This window comes from Chrysemys picta, chromosome 4 (assembly GCF_011386835.1).
Source record: "Chrysemys picta bellii isolate R12L10 chromosome 4, ASM1138683v2, whole genome shotgun sequence".
NCBI lineage: Eukaryota > Metazoa > Chordata > Testudines > Emydidae > Chrysemys > Chrysemys picta.
Genome location: NC_088794.1, coordinates 126,773,973 through 126,793,526, shown reverse-complemented (window position 1 = coordinate 126,793,526; position 19,554 = coordinate 126,773,973). Strand labels below are relative to the sequence as shown.

General features: G+C 39.7%; 1 protein-coding gene across 1 annotated transcript in view; it reads left to right on the top strand.

Moving 5' to 3' along the window:
- PRIMA1 (proline rich membrane anchor 1) overlaps positions 1-2,314 on the top strand; it is a 71,599-nt gene extending 69,285 nt beyond the window's left edge. The window contains exon 5 of the mRNA XM_005307476.5: positions 375-2,314. Within this exon, the coding sequence (XP_005307533.1) occupies positions 375-471 (97 nt within the window). The 3' untranslated portion in view covers positions 472-2,314. The remainder of the gene's footprint in view (positions 1-374) is intronic.
- The last annotated feature ends 17,240 nt before the right edge of the window (positions 2,315-19,554 follow it).

Sequence of the window (19,554 nt, the reverse complement as noted above, 5' to 3'; positions counted from 1 at the left end):
CCCCTACTCAGGACGTACTGCTTGCTAGCTAAATCATGAATTCTTTTTCCAAAGGCAGTCTTTCCAGCAAGCAAATTCACTCACATATTTAAATACTGATTGGGACTGAAAAGCCAAAGAGTCTATGATACGACATAAGTAACTGAATCAACATGTTCTAGGGAGAGCAGAAGGTTGGAGGAAAACAATATCTGATTTGACCTATATTCAGAAAGGGGTAAAATAAAACATTTTGTCGTCTAGAAAACATTCTAATTATTAGCCTATGACATTTCTGAAATGTCCTTGTTTTCAGTTTGTATTCATAATGAAGATGTTTCTCTGTCCTTTCTTCTTCCTTTCCCCATTTGTCCTTGAACTTGTGATCACCCAAGGAAACCACTGAGAAAAGAAGAGAATGGAACAAGTCGAGCTGAATATGCAATGACGTCCTCCCAGAACAACAAAACAGTTGATAATGCAGTAGTATAATCCCCAGGACCCCCACAAGACATGGGAGGTGTTAAACTTTAAAAGCACACACACAAAGTACGCAAGGTGGGTGAAATAAGGAAATGAAAGGAGCTCTGTGGCCATGGACTTCATTTCGGGAATAGTGCACGTATCAGTTATTCAGAGAAGAAAAGCAGACTGCTCTTCAGCCTTGCTAATTGTCAAAGGGAAGATAAACTTGCCAATCAGGGCTACCCAGAAAAAAGACCTCACAAAGGCATAATCACTGCATGCCACATCTGTTGAAAGCAACATCATGATGCCTCCAGCTTCCGTTTTTTCCCCCCTCTCTTTATTTTTGATTGTCCACAAAGAGCTGCTTAAACAGGGTCCTTTGATGTGAAGGTGATATGTCAGAGTTGCAGCAACTTATTATAAATGGGTCTGAGATTCAGAGGGTGGAAGTCTTCACCTGCATGCTTCCCCAGCTTGTGCAGTGTTTTCTTTTACAAGCTAGAAGCTCCATAGTCTCAATTAACTATTATTATTAGAAGGAAAAGGGTTTCCGTTAATCCACCAAGCAACCAAAAATTGCATGAATTTGTGAGTTAAACCAGGAAATACAGCTGCTGTCTGGTGACTATGCAATTTCCATGGCTGAAGACTTTTCAAACAAAAGAAATCAAAGTGTGATCATTGGCAATTAGCATAGTTTATTAAAGATAAGATAATATTAAAGGTGATTTGAACACTTACTTCATAATCAACCTCTGTTTTCCCCTGCATATCCTTTATTTCCTAGCCTTAAACAAGTTCTAGATTTCTCCTCCTCGTGATGTTCTGCACATTTACTGTATTTGCACCACACAGATCCATCAGAGAATCCCTCTAGAAAGGATTTTGTTTACTGTTTGGAGTGAATATTTGGGCTTGACCATGTTGAAAGGACTAGCAGCACTGGAAACTGAAGTCCTCCTTATCTATCCACTGATCAGCTGCTGGGGCAGAAAACAAGTGTCATTTCCTGAAGGTTTCTCATTTCCTGAGCTGGCCCACCAAGGACTTTGTAGGCCTGACTTAGAGGACTATTTACTAGAGACTAGTAAATCGGTGTGCCCGTGTTAGCTCAGTCCTCTGCATTTCCTGAGCAGAGACTGCCAATTGTGCCAAATTCTATGTGATAGCTTTGTGTTGTACCTTTTTGTGACATGGATTGCAGATTATTAAAAGTGAAGCTGAATCCACCAGACTCATTTCACTTAGGATCTCAGGTTAGACTTAATCAGTAATCCCCTAGGGTAAAGGCCAGTGTTTAGTCTACAGTATTGCCCACGCCAACCTTCTGACATAGGATGTTTGGAAATTTTATTTTTGTCATTCAATTTGTAGGTCTCCATTTATCACTGTACTGAAAATAGCAATGCAGTGAAAAGAAAGTGATACCACACTCTGGCTTCTCATCTTGCTGTCAAGCTTCAATAATACTTCGTCTCTGTGTCTTTGAAAAACTCAAACAAGCCATTGCAGTCTCATTAAATAAAGTAACTGCACGTTGGCATTAAGCATGTCAGTACTGAAACATGTTGATATTTTCAGTTTTACATCAGGACGGGCCTGAGTTGCAAAACTTGGATCTGAATTTCGAACACCCCATTGTTTGAGGCTTTTCCACGTCTCATGGTTTAGTCTTTGGATAGGTATAGGGAAGCTGTGAAATTTGGATTCTGAAGCCCTTCCCCAGTAAAGTTCCGGGGTACTCAGGTCAAGAGTTTTGGTTCAGACCCATCTCTAGTTTTCTATTACCTAATGAATGGATAGGGTATATGTAAATATATGTATCCTTTCACTGACAAAACAAAATGCTGCTATATACTGTTGTTGAGGAATCTATGGAGTTATGTGATTATTTTTTCAGCCTGTCATCCCTATATAGCAATTTAGGTACACGAATATTATTTTTTAAATGTCAAGTCTTTCTTGAGGTGGAGTGAATGCAACTGCAAAGTGTGAAAAGAAATAAGTAACCCTTCACCTCAAGAACATGATCATATATTTCCCTGCTGTATTTATATTGTATGCTTGCACAAAATACACTGATATGTTTTTAGGTGGAATTAACAATAACCGAATTTACAATTTGAATCCACTGTTCCAAATATTCATTGCCTAAGGCAATTATCCCCTAAATACTATAATAAAAACACGTTACTGTCTTTCTAGGGTTTCTCAATCCATAAGATTATTTTGGTGTAGTTACTTATGTTTTGTCTTTTTTATTTTTAAAAATTTTTTCGTATAACTGTGCCATAGTTTGAGACTGGTTGCATGCATAACTGAGAGTATATAGTATGATCATGGTCCAGACGCCCGATTAGCACCTTATCTTAATGCTCACTGATTTTCTTTATTTCCTAGTAAAGCTTTAAAGACATGCTCTGTAAGGCCAAGATTACAAAGGGGTTTGCAGATCACTATGTCTATTAAAATGTATGTTTTTGCAAAAAATCTAAGCACAGACCATATGGGCTTAATCCTAATCTCATTGATTTCAATGGAAAGAGAATCTGACCCATGACTTAAGATATAATCAAAATGTAACCCATGCTCCCTAAACTATTTACAGTGGAATGTGTGACCTAAACAGTGAACACAAAATGGGGAGGCAGCATGTTTCAATGGAAAGAGCACTGGACAGGAGACCTGGGTTTTATTGTCAGTCGTGCCACGGACCTGCTGTGTAATTTTTGGCAAGTCACTTTGCCTCTTTGTGCCTCAGTTTCCCCCAGGGGAATAATGGTACTTGCCTTCCTTGCGACAGTGGCTTGAGATATATAATGACAAGCACGATATAGGAGCTAAGTAGGAGCCAGATTTGTGGACAGTTTCAATAAGCATACTAAGGCACATGAATTGTAAGTTGTTGTTCACTATAATATTGATCCCTTATTGCTGAATGCTTTTTAAATGCATTGAAGTGCACAAACAAATCTAAAATTCTTTCATTGTTTGCTGGCCAAGTTAGGACAGCAACAGTTAAAATAAGCAAGTTCGCTTCTCTGCTTTACCAAAGAGACTTTACTCTGAACATCCATGGATCATGCTTTTGGAATAGGTAGAAAATTCTGCAGGGATAATTCTGCTTTTAGAATCCTGACTTCCTCACATGCAGTCAAATACACTGCTGCAAAATTTAAGGGGATCTTGAGAGAGACATTGGGAGAAATATACTGGAAGCAGATTCCAATCTTCAGAAAAGAGAGGCCAGTGAGGTAATGCCTTGAGGGACAACTTCTGAAGCTTTCTGATGAGTTCAGGGTTTTGTTTAAGACTGCAAAGCTTCAATAAAAGGGGCTTGTGTGCTCCCTTATTACACATTTAATTAAATATAAAAGGAATATAGCAGTCTTGAGAGATAAGTGTTGCACTTTAACAGTGACCCTGGAGAGCAGGAATTGGTGATTCAAAATAGAAATTCACAGGATTGAAGGTGTATTTTTAGCCTCTAAAATGCTAAAGTGTTGAAAGGCCCTGTATAGCTAGATGAGCCAAATCCTCATCTGGTGTATGATGTGAAGTCAGGGTGATTTACACTCGCTGAGGAGCTGGCTCTGAGAGTTATGAGTTTCTAGATTTGCATTCCCCTGTTACCAAGACAAGACTTTCCTTAGTGACTATAGCTTTAACCCCTAATCATGGTCAGACTTGCACATAAACTACCTGAATATTTGATGTCTGAGACAATGGATTAACTATGATTTCTCTTTTTAAATCTAATTTTAAATAAATATTTGCAATTCGAGGACTCCTAGCTGAGACCAGCTCTAAAGGTTCTGATCCTGCAAAGTGCCGAGTCCCCAACCCTCACCGACATCAAGAGAGTTGAAGGTGCTTAGTCCCTTGCGAACTCAGACACAACACACACATGAGTAGCATAGAGCCCAGACCCTGCTTAGAAGCTGCAAAAACAGACTATAAAGGACAAACAGTTCTACTAGGTTTAAGGTATAGATTATACATGTACAGACCTGATTCTCCACAGCCTTGCACCGTGTGTTGTCCTTTACACTCTACAACGTGGGTAGAAACCTATTGTTCTGATTTGGTGGCATTTTACACTCACTTTGTAGAGGTATAAATTACTAGACATAGTGTAAGGCAATGGAAAAATCAGACCTATTATAAATATATATATTTACAATACTCCCTGCATCTGTACAAACAAAAATAGGATTTTATACTGCAAAGATAATGTGTTAAAATTAATGCATGAATGTACATATTCTGAGATCTGCCTTCTTGACTGTGTACCACATGTACAGAAGAAAACAAATATTGTTTATGGGAAGTCTGTATCAGTGGTAAATGACTAAAGAGAAAAAAATCAGAATTAATGTTGTCATGTTTCTCAAACAAGCCATTAATGTATATTTAGAATTTAAGGATATTGCTCAATAAGTATGTTCTGTACCAAAAACTGTGTTGCATATACAGATTGTGCAGTACCCTATTTAAAAAGGCACCATAATTAATTTTTATTTTAAATAAAAATGTACTTATAAGAGTTTCCTGCGTCTTGTCATTTGAGTAGCTGAGAATCTATATGCATCAAAGGGAAACAGAAAAACAGTACTTTTTAAGGGCATTTCTAATGTCACCTGTACTAACTACACTTGTTTTAAAATATAGTGCCTTATGATTTCAAAACAAATTGTGGCTATTGTCCACATCCTGTATTTAGCGGAGTTCCAGTGACATCCTCTTCACCAGAGCTTCCTAGCCATGGATACATGCACTGCATCAGCCAAAATCTATTTGTAGTCTCTATACCAGATGCTTAGTACTGAAATCACCCTCCCTTGCCTTAATGATGAACCCACAGTGCGACTTCTGTGCTGGACTTCACTTTTCAACTCTACACACTCTAATCCCCAACAGATCTTAGACTAGGAGGCTGCAGGATGCATATGAATGGGAACCAGGAACTTATTACGTTTTTGGTTTCAGGGAAAAGTGGTGAAGAAGTAACTTTTTGGTAGAGCCAAGCAATGAAACTAGTAAAATATTGCAGCTGCCCAAAAAGGGTTAAAAGCACCTGGCATTTTCTATCTATTAGGCTCAATGGTATCATATATGGGGGAAAATATGAATAAATTCAACTGAATTTCTCTAACTGGCCTAATTAAAAAAAAATGAGGAGTCCTTGTGGCACCTTAGAGACTAACATATTTATTTGGACATAAGCTTTCGTTAGTCTCTAAGGTGCCACAAGGACTCTTTTTTTTTTTGTTTGTTTGTTTTTTTTGCTGATTCAGTGGTAGCCGTGTTGGTCTGTAACTTGCCTAATAAAAATACTGCTTATCTTGAGAATATGTTCTTTACCCATCACACCATTATCAATTTATAAGTCTATTAGCATAACTTAACATTTTAACACTCATAACAGTGAAAGGAAAAGTTCTGCCAAGTTTGGACCAATGCTCCAATGGAACTACATCAACTTACCCCAGCTCAGAACCTGGCCCTTTGTATGGAAGTATAGGAACTTATTTTCAAATATATAAGGGTCTTGGCTGATTTTAATGCCCAAGAGAAGATTCTTGTGCAGTACAAAAATGTATAGTAGCAGGCTTACTTCACGCTTAATAGCTTTCGATGGCTCTTTGAAGAGGATTTCATACTCCAGTTTAATTAAAGAACTTTCTGAATTGGAAAAAAAACAAATCCAATATTGATGCAAATTCTTGATTGCAATTTAATAAGTTTAGCAATAAATAATATCATATTATACAGTTGTGACAAAACACCACTATTTGCACCCTATACTGCAGTAAACTTAGTACAAAATATGCCTTGTGAGGTAGCATTTGACAACTAATAACTCACTGATCAATAATATCGTGGTGAAATGTACGTAGCAACTTTATATGTAAAGTTGTAAATTCCCACTGTATGGTGGAGGGGGAAAGAATAGGGAAATAAGTTAAAAATTACTTAAACAAGTCAGGTGACTTCAAGTCACCAGGGCCTGCTGAACTGCATCCTAGAATATTCAAGGAACTGACTGAGGAGATAGCTGAGCCAATAGTGATTATCTTCAAAAACCTCATGGAAGACGGGAGATATTCCAGAGGACTTGGAAGGGGGCAAATATGGTACCAATTTACAAAAAGGGGAATAAGGACAACTCAGGGAATTACAGACCAGTCAGCTTACTTTCAGTATCCAGAAAGATAATGGAGCAAATAATCAAGCAATCAATTTGCCAACCTCTAGACGATAATAAGGTGATAAGTAACAGCATGGATTTGCCAAGAACAAGTCGTGTCAAACTAACCAAATAATTGTCTTTGCCAGGGTAACAAGCCTTGTGGATAGGGTGGAAGTGGTAGATGTGGTATAGCTTGACTTTAGTAAGTCTTTTGATTCTGTCTTACATGACCTTCTCATAAACAAACTAGGGAAATACAACTGTCCTAGATATAGCTGCTATAAGCTGGGGGCATAACTGTTTGGAAAACTGTTCCAAGAGAGTAATCATCAGTGGTTTACAGTCAAGCTGGAAGGGCATATCGAGCAGGGTCCTGCAAGGATCTATCTGAAATAAATAGGATGACATTCAATAAGGACAAATGCAAAGTACTCCATTTAGGAAGGAAAAATCAACTGCACGCAGAGGCGCTGACTTTCTGAGTTCCCAGAGGGTGCTCGACCCCCACTCCACTCTTTCCCCCAAGCCCTCGCCCCCACCCCGCCTCTTTCTGTCCCTGCTCCTCCTCCTCCACCTCTTTCTGCCCCTGCTCCTCCTTCTCCTCCTCCCCCTCCCCCCAGCACCTCCTGCACACCGCTGAACAGCTGATCACGAGCAGGTGGGAGATGCTGAGGGAGAGGGGGAGGGTGCTGATGAGTGGCTATGGCACACATACAAAATGGGAAATGACTGCCTAGGAAGGAGTACTGCAGAAAGGGAGGGTTATAGTGCATCACAAGCTAAACATGAGTCAACAGTATAACACTTGCAAAAAACAAAACAAAAAAACATCATTGTGAGATGTATGAGCAGGAGTGTTGTAAGCAAGACATAAATAATTGTTCCACTCTATTCTGCACTGCTTAGGCCTCAACTGGAACACTGTGTCCACATTTCAGGAAAGATGTGGACAAATTGGAGAAAGTCCAGAGAAGAGAAACAAAAATGACTAAAGGTCTAGAAAACATGACCTATCAGGAAAGATTGAAAAAATTGCATTTGCTTATTCAGGAGAAGGGAAGACAGAGGGAGACATGAAAACAGTTTTCAAGTACATAAAAGGTTATTACAAGGAGGGAGAAAAATTGTTCTCCTTAACCTCAGAGGATAGGACAAGAAGAAAGGGCTTAAATTGCAGCAAGGGTGGTTTAGGTTGGACATTAGGAAAATGTCCTGTTATGGAGATAAGCACTGGAACAAATTGCCTAGGGAAAGTGTGGAACCTCCATCATTGGAGGTTTTTAAGAACAGCTTAGACAAACACCTGTCAGGGATGATCTAGTTATTACATAGTACTGCCATGAGTGCTTGGGAGTGGACTAGATGACCTCTTTGAGGTCCTTTCCAGTCTTACACTTGTATGATTCTATGATGTTATTAGCACATGTTCACAAAAGTTGTTAAACAGGCCTATCCTAAACACAGGAATGTGTGTTGAAGTCAATGGGAGTTTTGCCATTTACTTCAATAGGGCCAGGACAGCATCCAAAGAGTGTTAAACCACTTGTAGAGAGGAGGTGAAATCTCAGCCTTCATGAAATTAAAGGCAAAATTCCCGTTGACTTCAATGGGGATAAGATTTTGCCCCAGACCTATTAAAAATGAATATTCTAGGCATAAAACTGCATGAACTGTCTGATTGTGGCTTGCATCTTTGATCGTGCAAGTTTCCTGGCCACCCACCTTTCTGGTTTCTCCTTGCACATCACTTAGACCCATGTACCTCCTCTCTCCAACTCTCTCTCCCTGCCATTTTGCCTTGTGCCCTATCATCCTACAACACTTCCCCCACTTTATCGAGCTGTTCTAGCTTTCTTTATCTTGCTGTTGCAATCCACTTGATTTCTTCTCCTTCCCAGATTTTTTTTTTTTTATTAAAATTCAAGGGTGATGAAGGGGCTAAAGTTACAATCTGATTTGAGGAAATTGGACAAACTGAAGTCAGGAAATGCAGAGTTAAGGTTGGCTGAAAACAGGAGGAGAAAAAAAAGGAAAACAAATTGAGCAACTGACAAGAGCATAAAATAGAAACCCCCTGTGAACTAGTATGTTCATTGCTAGTTTTCACTAAGACACTGTCCTTACAGCATATTGTACGCCCAGACTTAATATCTTACATACTGCTAGCACATTTAAACGTGTCAATAATATGGAAAATAATGCTTTTTCTGGTATAAGAACCTGGGGATTGTGAAATGCGAGGCACTCAACTGAAAGCAAATTAAAGGACTGGCACCTCCCTCTCCACTCAGGTGAGAAAGGAAGTGGCCTATATTGTGAAGAATATACACATCCATGTCAGAAGCCTTTGCACTCAAAGGGGATAAAGATGTAACCACAGGAGAGCCCCACTGCAGCTTCCAGAGGCAAAGAAAAGATCTCTGATACATCACCACACCTCCCAGTATCGGTGAAGAATAAACATTGATGCTGTAATATTGAAGAGGAGTTCCTGGTATGAACAGGTGGTGATTCTGGAGAACAGTTACTAAAAAGGTAAGCCACAGTTATAGCAAAACTACAAAAAGTTAACATTCAAAAATTCATTATTCTTTAGTTTGCCCAGGTTAGTAAAAAAAAAAAAAGTCAATCCATAATTGTCACTCGTTTGATCAATTGCCTAGACTTTTAATGATTTGGTCAAATGTACGAGCGAAATGATCATTTAACCAAAGGAGTGAAAATTTCAGACTTCTAATAAAATTACTAGTAGACTAGAATGAGCCAAATCAATATATAGTATAAATATGCTTAGATTATGCAGAGGAGAATTTGACTCAATACTTGTAACAAAGTTTCTGAGCATAACTGAAAGCATTCATAAATAATAAAGGAAATGGCAAGTCAAATCATCCCCAGAAAGACTTGTGGTGTGCCTCGTCTCTATCGGCCAATCACTGGGAACCAAGCTTTCTGTGTGATACCAATGGAATAACCAGGTTACTGTGTTTTAATGTTGTTCAAAGAGACAGAGAGAGAGTTATGAGTGGTATTGCAGTGTATTATGTGATTTTGGTTCTCTCTGCATAATCATGATCAAGTGCATTTCAGTGGTTTCAGTTGGAGAAAAGTTCTGCTGAGGACCCCAGCATTTTAATGGAAGATGTCCACTACAATTACTTTTTAAACTACAACTTCCTTTGTGTCTGACAGATACTTTAAAGTGGTCACACTTGGAAAGGACAGGGGGCATGGTCTTTAAAAAAAAAAAAAAAAAAAAAAGAATTATGGGGTATTAATAAATTGTTGGAATTCATTAGTTTAAATGTTTTTCTGACCACCAAAACTATTTCTCCTATACACATATCAATCTTTTATTTAACAAGCATCATATCTGGCATCTTAATATCCTTTCTATGGCTATTATGCCTTTAATAACCATTTTTGTTCCATAAAAATTATTTAATTTCAAACTAATGCAACAGCTGCCCTTAAAGGTGACCCAAATCTAATTAACTGTTAGTATTCAAGACAAATACTAAGTATAAAAAAATCCAGTGTTACGAACTTTTTATTCTGTGTCATATTTAAAGAGCAACATTCATTGTCAGATTTAGAAACCTTTCCCATTTCCTTAGACAGCACCATATCAAGTTCCTATTCTGGACCTCAGCACAGGTTGAAATAAAGATTAATGATTCTCTTTAGTGATACAAATAAGACTCATTACATTAGCAAGAAGGAGAGCACATCAGTCTGGTTTTGTGACTCCAAGTGACACTGCCCTGCCATAATATGAAAATGAACAAGTCTTTACGTGGAGACTGAGAATTCTGTGCTGGTACCACACTCAGGCTATGTCTACGCTATAAAGTTAAGTCAAGTCGACTTAATTTATGTTGATGATCATGCACCACTGTAATTAAACTGTTTTTGCATGGTGGAGAAGCAAGTGGCAATCGCTGTGTGGAAGCTGACAACTCCAGACTGCTACCGATCAGTCACCAACCAGTTTGGAGTTGGGAACTCCACCATGGGAGTTGCAGTGATGCAAGCGTGCAGGACCATTAATTGCCTCGTCCTACGAAGGACTATGACTCAGAGCAATGTACACTCCCACTGTTTTGTTGACAAAAGCTGCCTTTTGTCAACACAACTGTGTAACGTAGACATGGCCTCAGTCTCAGGAGGGAAGGTGCCAGAGTATTTACTCCTCAGCCTTTTACTATTGACTGATTCATATACCACTTAACTGCAGCAGGAACTTCTTACACGAAGAGCTAAATTATGACTCGTGGGAGCCAAAAGGTGTGTAATGGGGGAGAGGGCCAGCAGCACACAAAGATGGGGGGAAGGCAGTATATGAAAGGTGTAGCACTGGAGGAAAATGCATCTTGGGTCTAGTCTACATTAGAAAAGGTTTGCTGGTATAGCTATGCCAGCAAACCTCCTACTGTAGATCGCTTCTGATAGCAAAAAATATGCTTTGGCTGTAAAGCTTATACCACTTCTCTGTCTGAAATCAGCTCTCTCAGCAAAAGCATTTTGCTGGTATAACTGTTTATACTAGGACTTTTGCCAATATACGAATATCGCATATGTATGTTACCCCGACCAACATTTTTATCATGGCAAAAGTTTCTAGTGAGAACTCCCTTCAGTGCAGCCAGTGTGCAGGGGGAACAGGATCATACTCATATCTAGTATTCATTTCCCCCTCCATTGGCAATTTAAAATGGAGGCTGAGTCAGACTTTTAGCTTCTACAGCTGTATATGAATAGTAGTGCTAGAATATACCAGTCCTGTTATGACTGACACATGCCACACCTTCTTTCTGCTGTTAGTTTCTTTAACCTATACGCCTTTAGTGGGACTGGATAAGGGGTATTTATGAATGTGTGTGTATGTATATTATATATATATATATATATATATATATATATATATATATATATATATATATCTGTGACCTGTCTAGAGAAAGGAAGGCTAATTGTAAAAAGGAGCTGGCTGGTTTGCTTTCACATTACCTGATAGAAGTATGACGAACTAGGTTTTGTGCCTGGTAATAAGACTTCAAGTGGAATTGTGGGTGCATTTCTCTTTAAATGGTAGAAGTTCAGCATCACTCCTCCCCCCCACTTAGAAATGCTTTCAGTATTTAAGGTTTCATTTAACACAAACCTAGTCAGAAGCGAATAGAGAGTGAAAAGAAAAGCAGCAGAATGGCACACACGTCCAAGTGAATGAGCCTGTGAGCTAGAGACAGCCTTTCCCATTTGGGTTTGTAATTTGAGGATAATTCAATTAGACATTTCAAGCAATTTAAACATTCATGCATTGTCCAGTATCAAAGCCTGAACTGTTTCAGCAGCAAACTAGACCTGACAGCATTAGCAGGCCAAGTAAAAATCCCAGTGTTTAAAATCCCAGAAAAGCCCTTACTTAATCAATGCCTCCTGGGGGAAAAAATGCAAAGGACAGAGTGAAGTGTATATTCCGATTAGTGGGTTCACACCTCATTTGCAGTCATCTGCTTAATAGAATACTTCAAGGGCTTGTATCTTCTCTTCAGAGGGAGATTAAAATACAAATGCACCGGACAGCCCATCTGTTATACCTCTAATGATAGCAGCAAGGCAGGCATTTAGAAAACAAAATGGAATAGACTTGCAGCAGCTCATTAAAGGCCTGATTCTTCTTACTGTTGAGTGTTTTACCAAAGCACCTAAGAATTGAGATCAAGGCTCCACTGCACTGTTCATACACATAGCAGGAGAAAGTCCCTGCCCTGAAGAGCTTACAGTCTAAACAGACAAAGAAAAGATGGAGGCGAGGAGGTATGATCACGCTCATTTTACAGGCAGGAAATTGAGGCACAGAGATTAAGTGACTTGCTCAAGGTCACTTAGGAAGTCTGTAACAAAGCAAGGATTAAACCCAGAACTCCAAAGTCCTAGTCCAGTGCTTGAGCCAAGAAAACATCCTTCCTTTCTGCAAACCTCAGTCATATTGAGTAGCACTTCAGTGGAATTATTTGTACAGTAGAACCTCAGAGTTAGGACCACCACAGGAATGGAGGTTGTTCGGAACTCTGAAATGTTTGTAACTCTGAACAAAACATTATGGTTGTTCTTCAAAAGTTTACAACTGAACATTAATATAGACAGCTTTGAAACTTTACTCTGCAGAAGAAAAATGCTGCTTTTAACCCTCTTAATTTAAATGAAACAAACATAGAAACAGATCCTTTACCTTGGCAAAAAAAAAATTAACTTTTTTTAGTAGTTTACATTTAACACAGTACTGTACTTTAAAATTTTATTTATTTAGTTTTGGTCTCTGCTGCTGCCTGATTGCGTACTTCTGGTTTCAAATGAGGTGTGTGGTTGACCGGTCAGTTTGTAATTCTGAGGTTCTATTGTCTGAATTATTCAACCTAAGATTTGCTGAATTCAAGACTTAAGTTGTTCACAGAAAACAAAGATGGCAGCAGCTTGCACAATAACTTCTGCACAAAAACACTGAAAGAAGTCAAGCAACACACAACACGTGGTGTTACTGGCAAGTTGGACAAGAGAGTTGGTATTTCAAAATAAGCACATCAATTACTAATCAGTTGGCACTGTTGATGAAAAACTCTGCATGTAAAACTTCCTTAATGAGTGTGGATGTTTTTGCCTATTCAACTATTAGCTAAGCATCATGCTCAACAACAAAATCAATAACATGACAGAATTTAAAGCCACGAGGATTTGAGTCCTTATTTTCTTAAAATATAGCATCGCCTACAACCTCTGAGGCCTTGGCTACACTTGGGACTTCCCAGTGCTGCTGCAGCATCGCTGCGAAGCGCGAGTGTAGTCGCGCCACCAGCGCTGCGAGCGCGCTCTCGCAGCGCTGTATGTACTCCAGCTCTCCGAGAGGAATAGCTTGCAGCGCTGCGAGCGAGCGTGCAGCGCTGCAGGCTCTGATTACACTGGCACTTTACAGCGCTGTTCTCGCTGCGCTTGGGGGGGGGGCGTTTTCACACCCCTGAGCGCAGCAAGTTGCAGCGCTGAACAGCGCCAGTGTAGCCAAGGCCTGAATTTAGCTGAAGAGAAGCTATTTGTCTCCTCCACAATACAGCTGTACTGGGAGCACAGGGTCACGTTAACCTATTGACTAGCTGGCTGCGAGGCAAAGTCCTCTTCTGGTGGACTCAACCTTTGGCTGAACAAAGTCATTCATTTTGGCTAAGGTCATTTGGAGACAAGGCTGATAAAAGCATCTTGGATTCTTAAGGCCCAATTCTTGGGTTGGCTATATCCCCTTTGAGTTGTTCCACTGATGCAAAACAGGTTGTCAACCAAGCAGATCTTGCTAACTGGGAATTTCCCTAGCAGAGAATGTACATGCAGAAACTGTCAAGGATGTACAATACTTGCACCCATTTTGCTCTAAGAATTATTATGCTGGACCAAGTTAAGATGAATGATCAAGACACTAAACTAAATAAATGTTATTTATATACACACACGTGCATGCTGTTGGTAGTATCGCCTAGAGTTAATGTTGCCTAACACATTTCATCATAATACCCCATTTTCAGTTGCTTATTACTTTGCCAAATTTAAACTGTTCGGGTGTCTGCCTCAGGCTGCTAAAATGAAGCAGCCATTTCTGAGAATGAGATGGGGGGAAAATACATTGTTTTGCCCATGTTAAAATAATTCTTACAACCATTTCATTTAAAATTCTGTAAAATTCCATGCTTTGGAGAAGGGACATGAAATTTGGCAGGTAGGTCAGCTGGGTGTCAGGGACGTCTTTTACTGCCCTGAAAAAAAATATCCAAATCCGGCTACGTTGTAAACCTCTGAGAAGTTGTAGGTTGCACACCCTAAGTAGACACTTGTAGGAATTTGGCAGCAAAGTTCTCTGAAGATTCCATCTGAAATGAGCATGCTCCATCCCCTCACCTCCTATCTGAGACCAGACTGCCCATGCACTATCTCAAAGTGTTTTGCCCACACAAGTGAAATATTACATGACTGGTGTTATGGGTACAAAAGTAACCCTATTTTTTAGATGGATAAGATTAAGCCACTGAGGTTAGTGGCTTGTCCAAATTCAAATAGCACATGGATATACAGACAGAACCCAGGAACTTCAACCACACCACCAGTAATATCTCAGTAACATGTGTGTCCTTCACTGACTAAAACAATGAGTGTAATAAACTGTTGTTTACCTACTCCCTTTTAATGTATTACCACACCAATAGTTAGATTTATTGCTGCTGTCTTCTCCCTGCTGGTAAAGTTTTGGGTGCACAGACTAGGCTAAAAGGCAGTGACTATTTCTTTAAAAAAACAAAAACCAAAACAAAACAAAAAACACCTATTTCTCTTCCTTGTCCCCTAATCTTGACACTAGGAAATGCCAGCAGTGGTCCAGGGTGAACAGCAGCTGCTCTCATTAACTACCCACTGCTCTGGGTTTTTATGAACAACTGCTCTGACCAGCAGACCCCTTAACTCAATTCATCAATGGGCTTAAAATAAAGGAATTTTAAAAATTAAGCAGCATACAGCCTAACAAATGCTATCATCATACATGTACATAGCATTTTTCATCTTGATGAAGTGGCCAGTTTTTGCCATCTGCTCCAGATGTGTGCAAGAGTGGACTAGACTCAAAACACCCCTCCCTTGCCTTGCCCCTCTGTGCAGCAGCTATATAGAATTACAATCCCCGTCTCTGATAATTAAGCATAATCTTAGGCAGAGTACTATGTATGTTATATATACACACACACAGCAGAAATTTCACACTCCCTTGTAGACCTACACAGATTCTGAGGAGTGGGAGGCAAGTATTTCTAAAATTCCACAACATATAAAATATCATTTAGATTATCTCAAATCTTTCAAAGCAAGTCCCTTCCCATGCCCCTGATCACTATAGTAGAATCTTTCCTCATTTGCTTCTTCTTTAAAAGTTGCTGTGTTTAAACAGCTTCTTAGAGCTCCGTATTTGTCTGTTACGGACTCCATAACAAATTTGTTCAGTTTACAAGATTTCCCCCTGCCTCGTAACTGCCAGCCCTGCAAACCCAATCTGAACTCTGATAGAGAGAATTGCCCTGATTGTGCAAAATTGAAGTGAATGAGGTTCTACATTGGTGCAGGAGTCCACCTTTGAGATGCAAATTGCAGGATCGATCCCTCTGTTCTTTTCTTCTCACACATCAGCTGTAATACAGGTTCTGGGGACCAGAGTAGGTCCTCAGTTACACTTGTGCAACCCCAATGTTTTGAGATTATGGCCTCCGTGACCCAAATGCATTCAATGGGTTTATCCAGGTAGAACTGATTGGAATTTAGTAAACAATTCCATAGCTGATGCATGAGAAGGGACAGAATTAATATAGCTCTCATAGCTGTGTGGGCTCTGTTGGATTAAAAGCGGTAGGAAACAGTATAGGTTTATTTTATTGACTTTAGTGACTATGAATTCACTAAACATATTGGTGGAGTAAAATAGTGCCACTTTACAGTGTTACCTTTCAAAGTAAAGCCATACTTTGAAAAAACTTTAATTCACCACCAAAATCCTTCAATTATGTACTGCAGAAATAGTAAACACATCCATCATACATTTGGGGTGATGTTTGACATCCAACATTTGCTTTGAAAAATAGTTTTAATTTATTATAATGATTTCTTGTGACAATCCCATTTATTTGTATTACAGTACACCTGGATGCTCTAACCAAGCTCAGGGCCCCACTGTGCTAGGCATGCCACACACACACACACACACCCACCAGTTCCTGCCCCACAGAGCTTAATGTCTCAGTAGACAAGGGGCGAGAGACTGGAAGCACTAATATGCCTCTTATACAGATGGGATACTTAGGTACAGTATGGAGAAAGGAATGGTTTTCAGAATGTGTTTTTCTGCTATAATGAAAGCAGAATAACTGTGCTGAAAGAACGCATGCACACCACTTTGCTTATGCCAGTTTAATATGCTTACCTTGTGAATCACTGCATCCAGCCAGCTTTGCATTTTTTTTTTTTAAACAAACACAGGATTCTGGACAGATAGCTCATGGCACCGTATTCCACCATTCTATGCATTCTGGAATTTTTTTGAGGTGCATTGTGGGATGCCTACCAGAACCTACTGAAATTCTGGGACTTGGGATCAACCTAGAACTCCCATGATTCCTATCCTGGTATCCCATAATTCAACTGGTTTTCACAAGTCCAGTGCCATTTTCAAACTGCTCTTAGCCAGCATAGTTGGGTGCCACAATCCTGATAGTCATTAATATGAACAGGATGCTCCACATGGATTGTTAGTCATGCAGTTGTGTGGCTTTGGATGGGTTAGGAGACAGGCACAGCAATGCCACAGTGATACAGGGAGAGGAGAAGAAGGAGGAAATCAAGCAGTCACTACTACAGGAAGCAACTGGAGTTGCTTCACTGAGTGAAATCCTTCTGGGATTGGCCAACTAGCACCAACTGGTGGGACAGGATAGTGAGGCAGATCTGGGATGATTAGCAGTGGCAACAGAACTTCAGGAGACAGAATGCACCTTCCCTTGAGATCTGTGCAGAACTCACCCTGGAACTGCGGTGGTGGAACAACAACATGAGAGTTCCCCTTGCCATCTGTAAGTTCACCACCCCCAGTGGCATTTTGATGTTGTAGATCATCTGACAAGGCTGATGTCATGGACATCTGAATTGTTATTGAGAGGGTGTTGCTGGGCCAAGTCGTAAAGTAGATAATTTATGGATTTGCATAGTTGGGGTTCCCAGATTGTAGAGGCCATTGATGAGATCCATGTGATTATTCTTTGCCCCCATACCAGACAGAAAGTGGTATTTCTCCATCATGCACCAAAACCTGGTTGATCACCTTGGAAGGTTCACCAATATTAACGTGACTGATCCAGGTGTGAAGCAATGCAATGTGGAGAAACAGTGGATGACTGCTAGAAGAAAAATAGTTAATCCAAAATACAGATGCAGCCACACAAACCTTATTTCCCCCCCCCCCCCCAATACCCTCATTCCTGAACAGGATTATTACACTTCAAAAGCAGATTAATTAATGTAGGATGGGGATGCCAGATAATTAAATAGAACTTGTATGTGTAGACACAAGACAAGTCATCTTGGGAAAAAAAAACTAAACTTGTGGTGGGGGGGGGAAGCTTTCCCATGTAGACAAGGTCTTTATGATTTGTTCAAGATCACACAAGTAGTTTACACCAGAGTTGGGCGTTGAATCCAGAATTTTAGTCCAGTTCTTGATCCACAAGACCATCCTACCTGTCTGCTAAACTGAGTACTTATAAACAAATATAAAAATATAGATATCATGAACAGACTTAAATCTGTACAGTGAAAATCCATTTTATTTTTGAGTGATCAAAGTTTCCTACAGCTGTAGGACTCTTTTCCAAATTTTCTTTTTTTTTTTAAAGCAGTTTGTCACATCATGCAGAATACTTTGAACCTATCTGCCTCAAAAGCAACCTAGTGTATCCTCTGTTCAAGCTGACCGGCCACATGCCATAGACAAGAATGACCTGGGATGCCGAAAAAGCAAACTCATCTATTCTGATAGCTGCAATCTGACAATGTCTTCTGAGTTCAGTATGTGCTGGAGAGAGATGCCTTTATCTATGGAAACTGAGTAGCTGAAAGACACTTCTGAAAGTACAGTGGTATTCAACTACATTTTCTGGTGGGCTGGCTAAAGCAAATGTCTAAATCTTGGTTAGCCAAAGGGCACTTTCTGGGGTCAAAGGGCTCTCCAGGTGTTTGCTTTCTAATGAAAGCATGTCAATTACTGATCATTGTATATGTTGCATAAGCATTTGATTAAGCACCTGATTAAAAATAGTTTACCACTGTGGGTTAAAATGTATCAGTCTAGCTCCAATGTGTTTAAATGTACATGAAAAGTTTCTGAATTAAAACAGGTGAAGTCCATTTATCTAAATGGCAGGATATCAGATACTCAGATAACTAGACATTTGGACAGAGGGAAGGGATACTTTTAATTGCAGTTTCACACTGAAATTTTGTTCAGTCACTGACCATGCTGACAGACCACCTTGGGGTGTTGACGTTCTGTACCCAGCTGAAGTGAAAATGTTCAATACTTTCATTCTATGCTCTTCCTTACTGCTGCATCATCTCCAACCTGACATTAAGCCCTCCTCACCACATCATTTTTGTTTGACTTTTTCAAACTTTGTTTTGCTGAATTTTGTGCTTGAATAAAGAATTCTCTGCCATTTGATATATTAAATACAAGCTTAATTCTTCCAGATAATTTACTAGAGAAGTGGCAGCGAATAGAGAGAAAGTCCTTGTCTGTAATATTTACCTAGTTACTAGTGAGCAAAGTGGCACTGTTTGGTTTGTGCTAGCTTGTTAAAGTCTAGCTGCAGTGAAGTGACTGCTATACAAAGGCAGCTCTCCAGAGGCTCGTTTGTCAGCATGTTTGAGCATCATTCTACGTGACTGTCATAACTGCGAATTGGGATTTGCATGTATAAGACTTGGACTTGCATGTGTGTGCCAGTGATGTGCCCTTACTGAGACAGCACTGAGGAAAAGAAGATCTTTATGGTTTGCAGAGGACTCAGCACCCAGCTCACAAAATAGTCTGTGCTGCTGACTTGAGGAGACTGATTAAACTGATTTTCATCCTGGTCTCCATCACACCTTTCAACTACCCACTCAATTTGGCACAAAGCACACTTTGGAGTAGAACACAGTGCAATGTTTTTACTAGTGGTGCTACTTCTGCTAGTCATGCCACAAGGCCCTCCCAATTTGTCCAGCATTTAAGGTACTCCATCCATTACTGGAAAGCAAGTCTTGCCTAGCTATAGCCAGAGTCCCTGTTGCCTCAAACA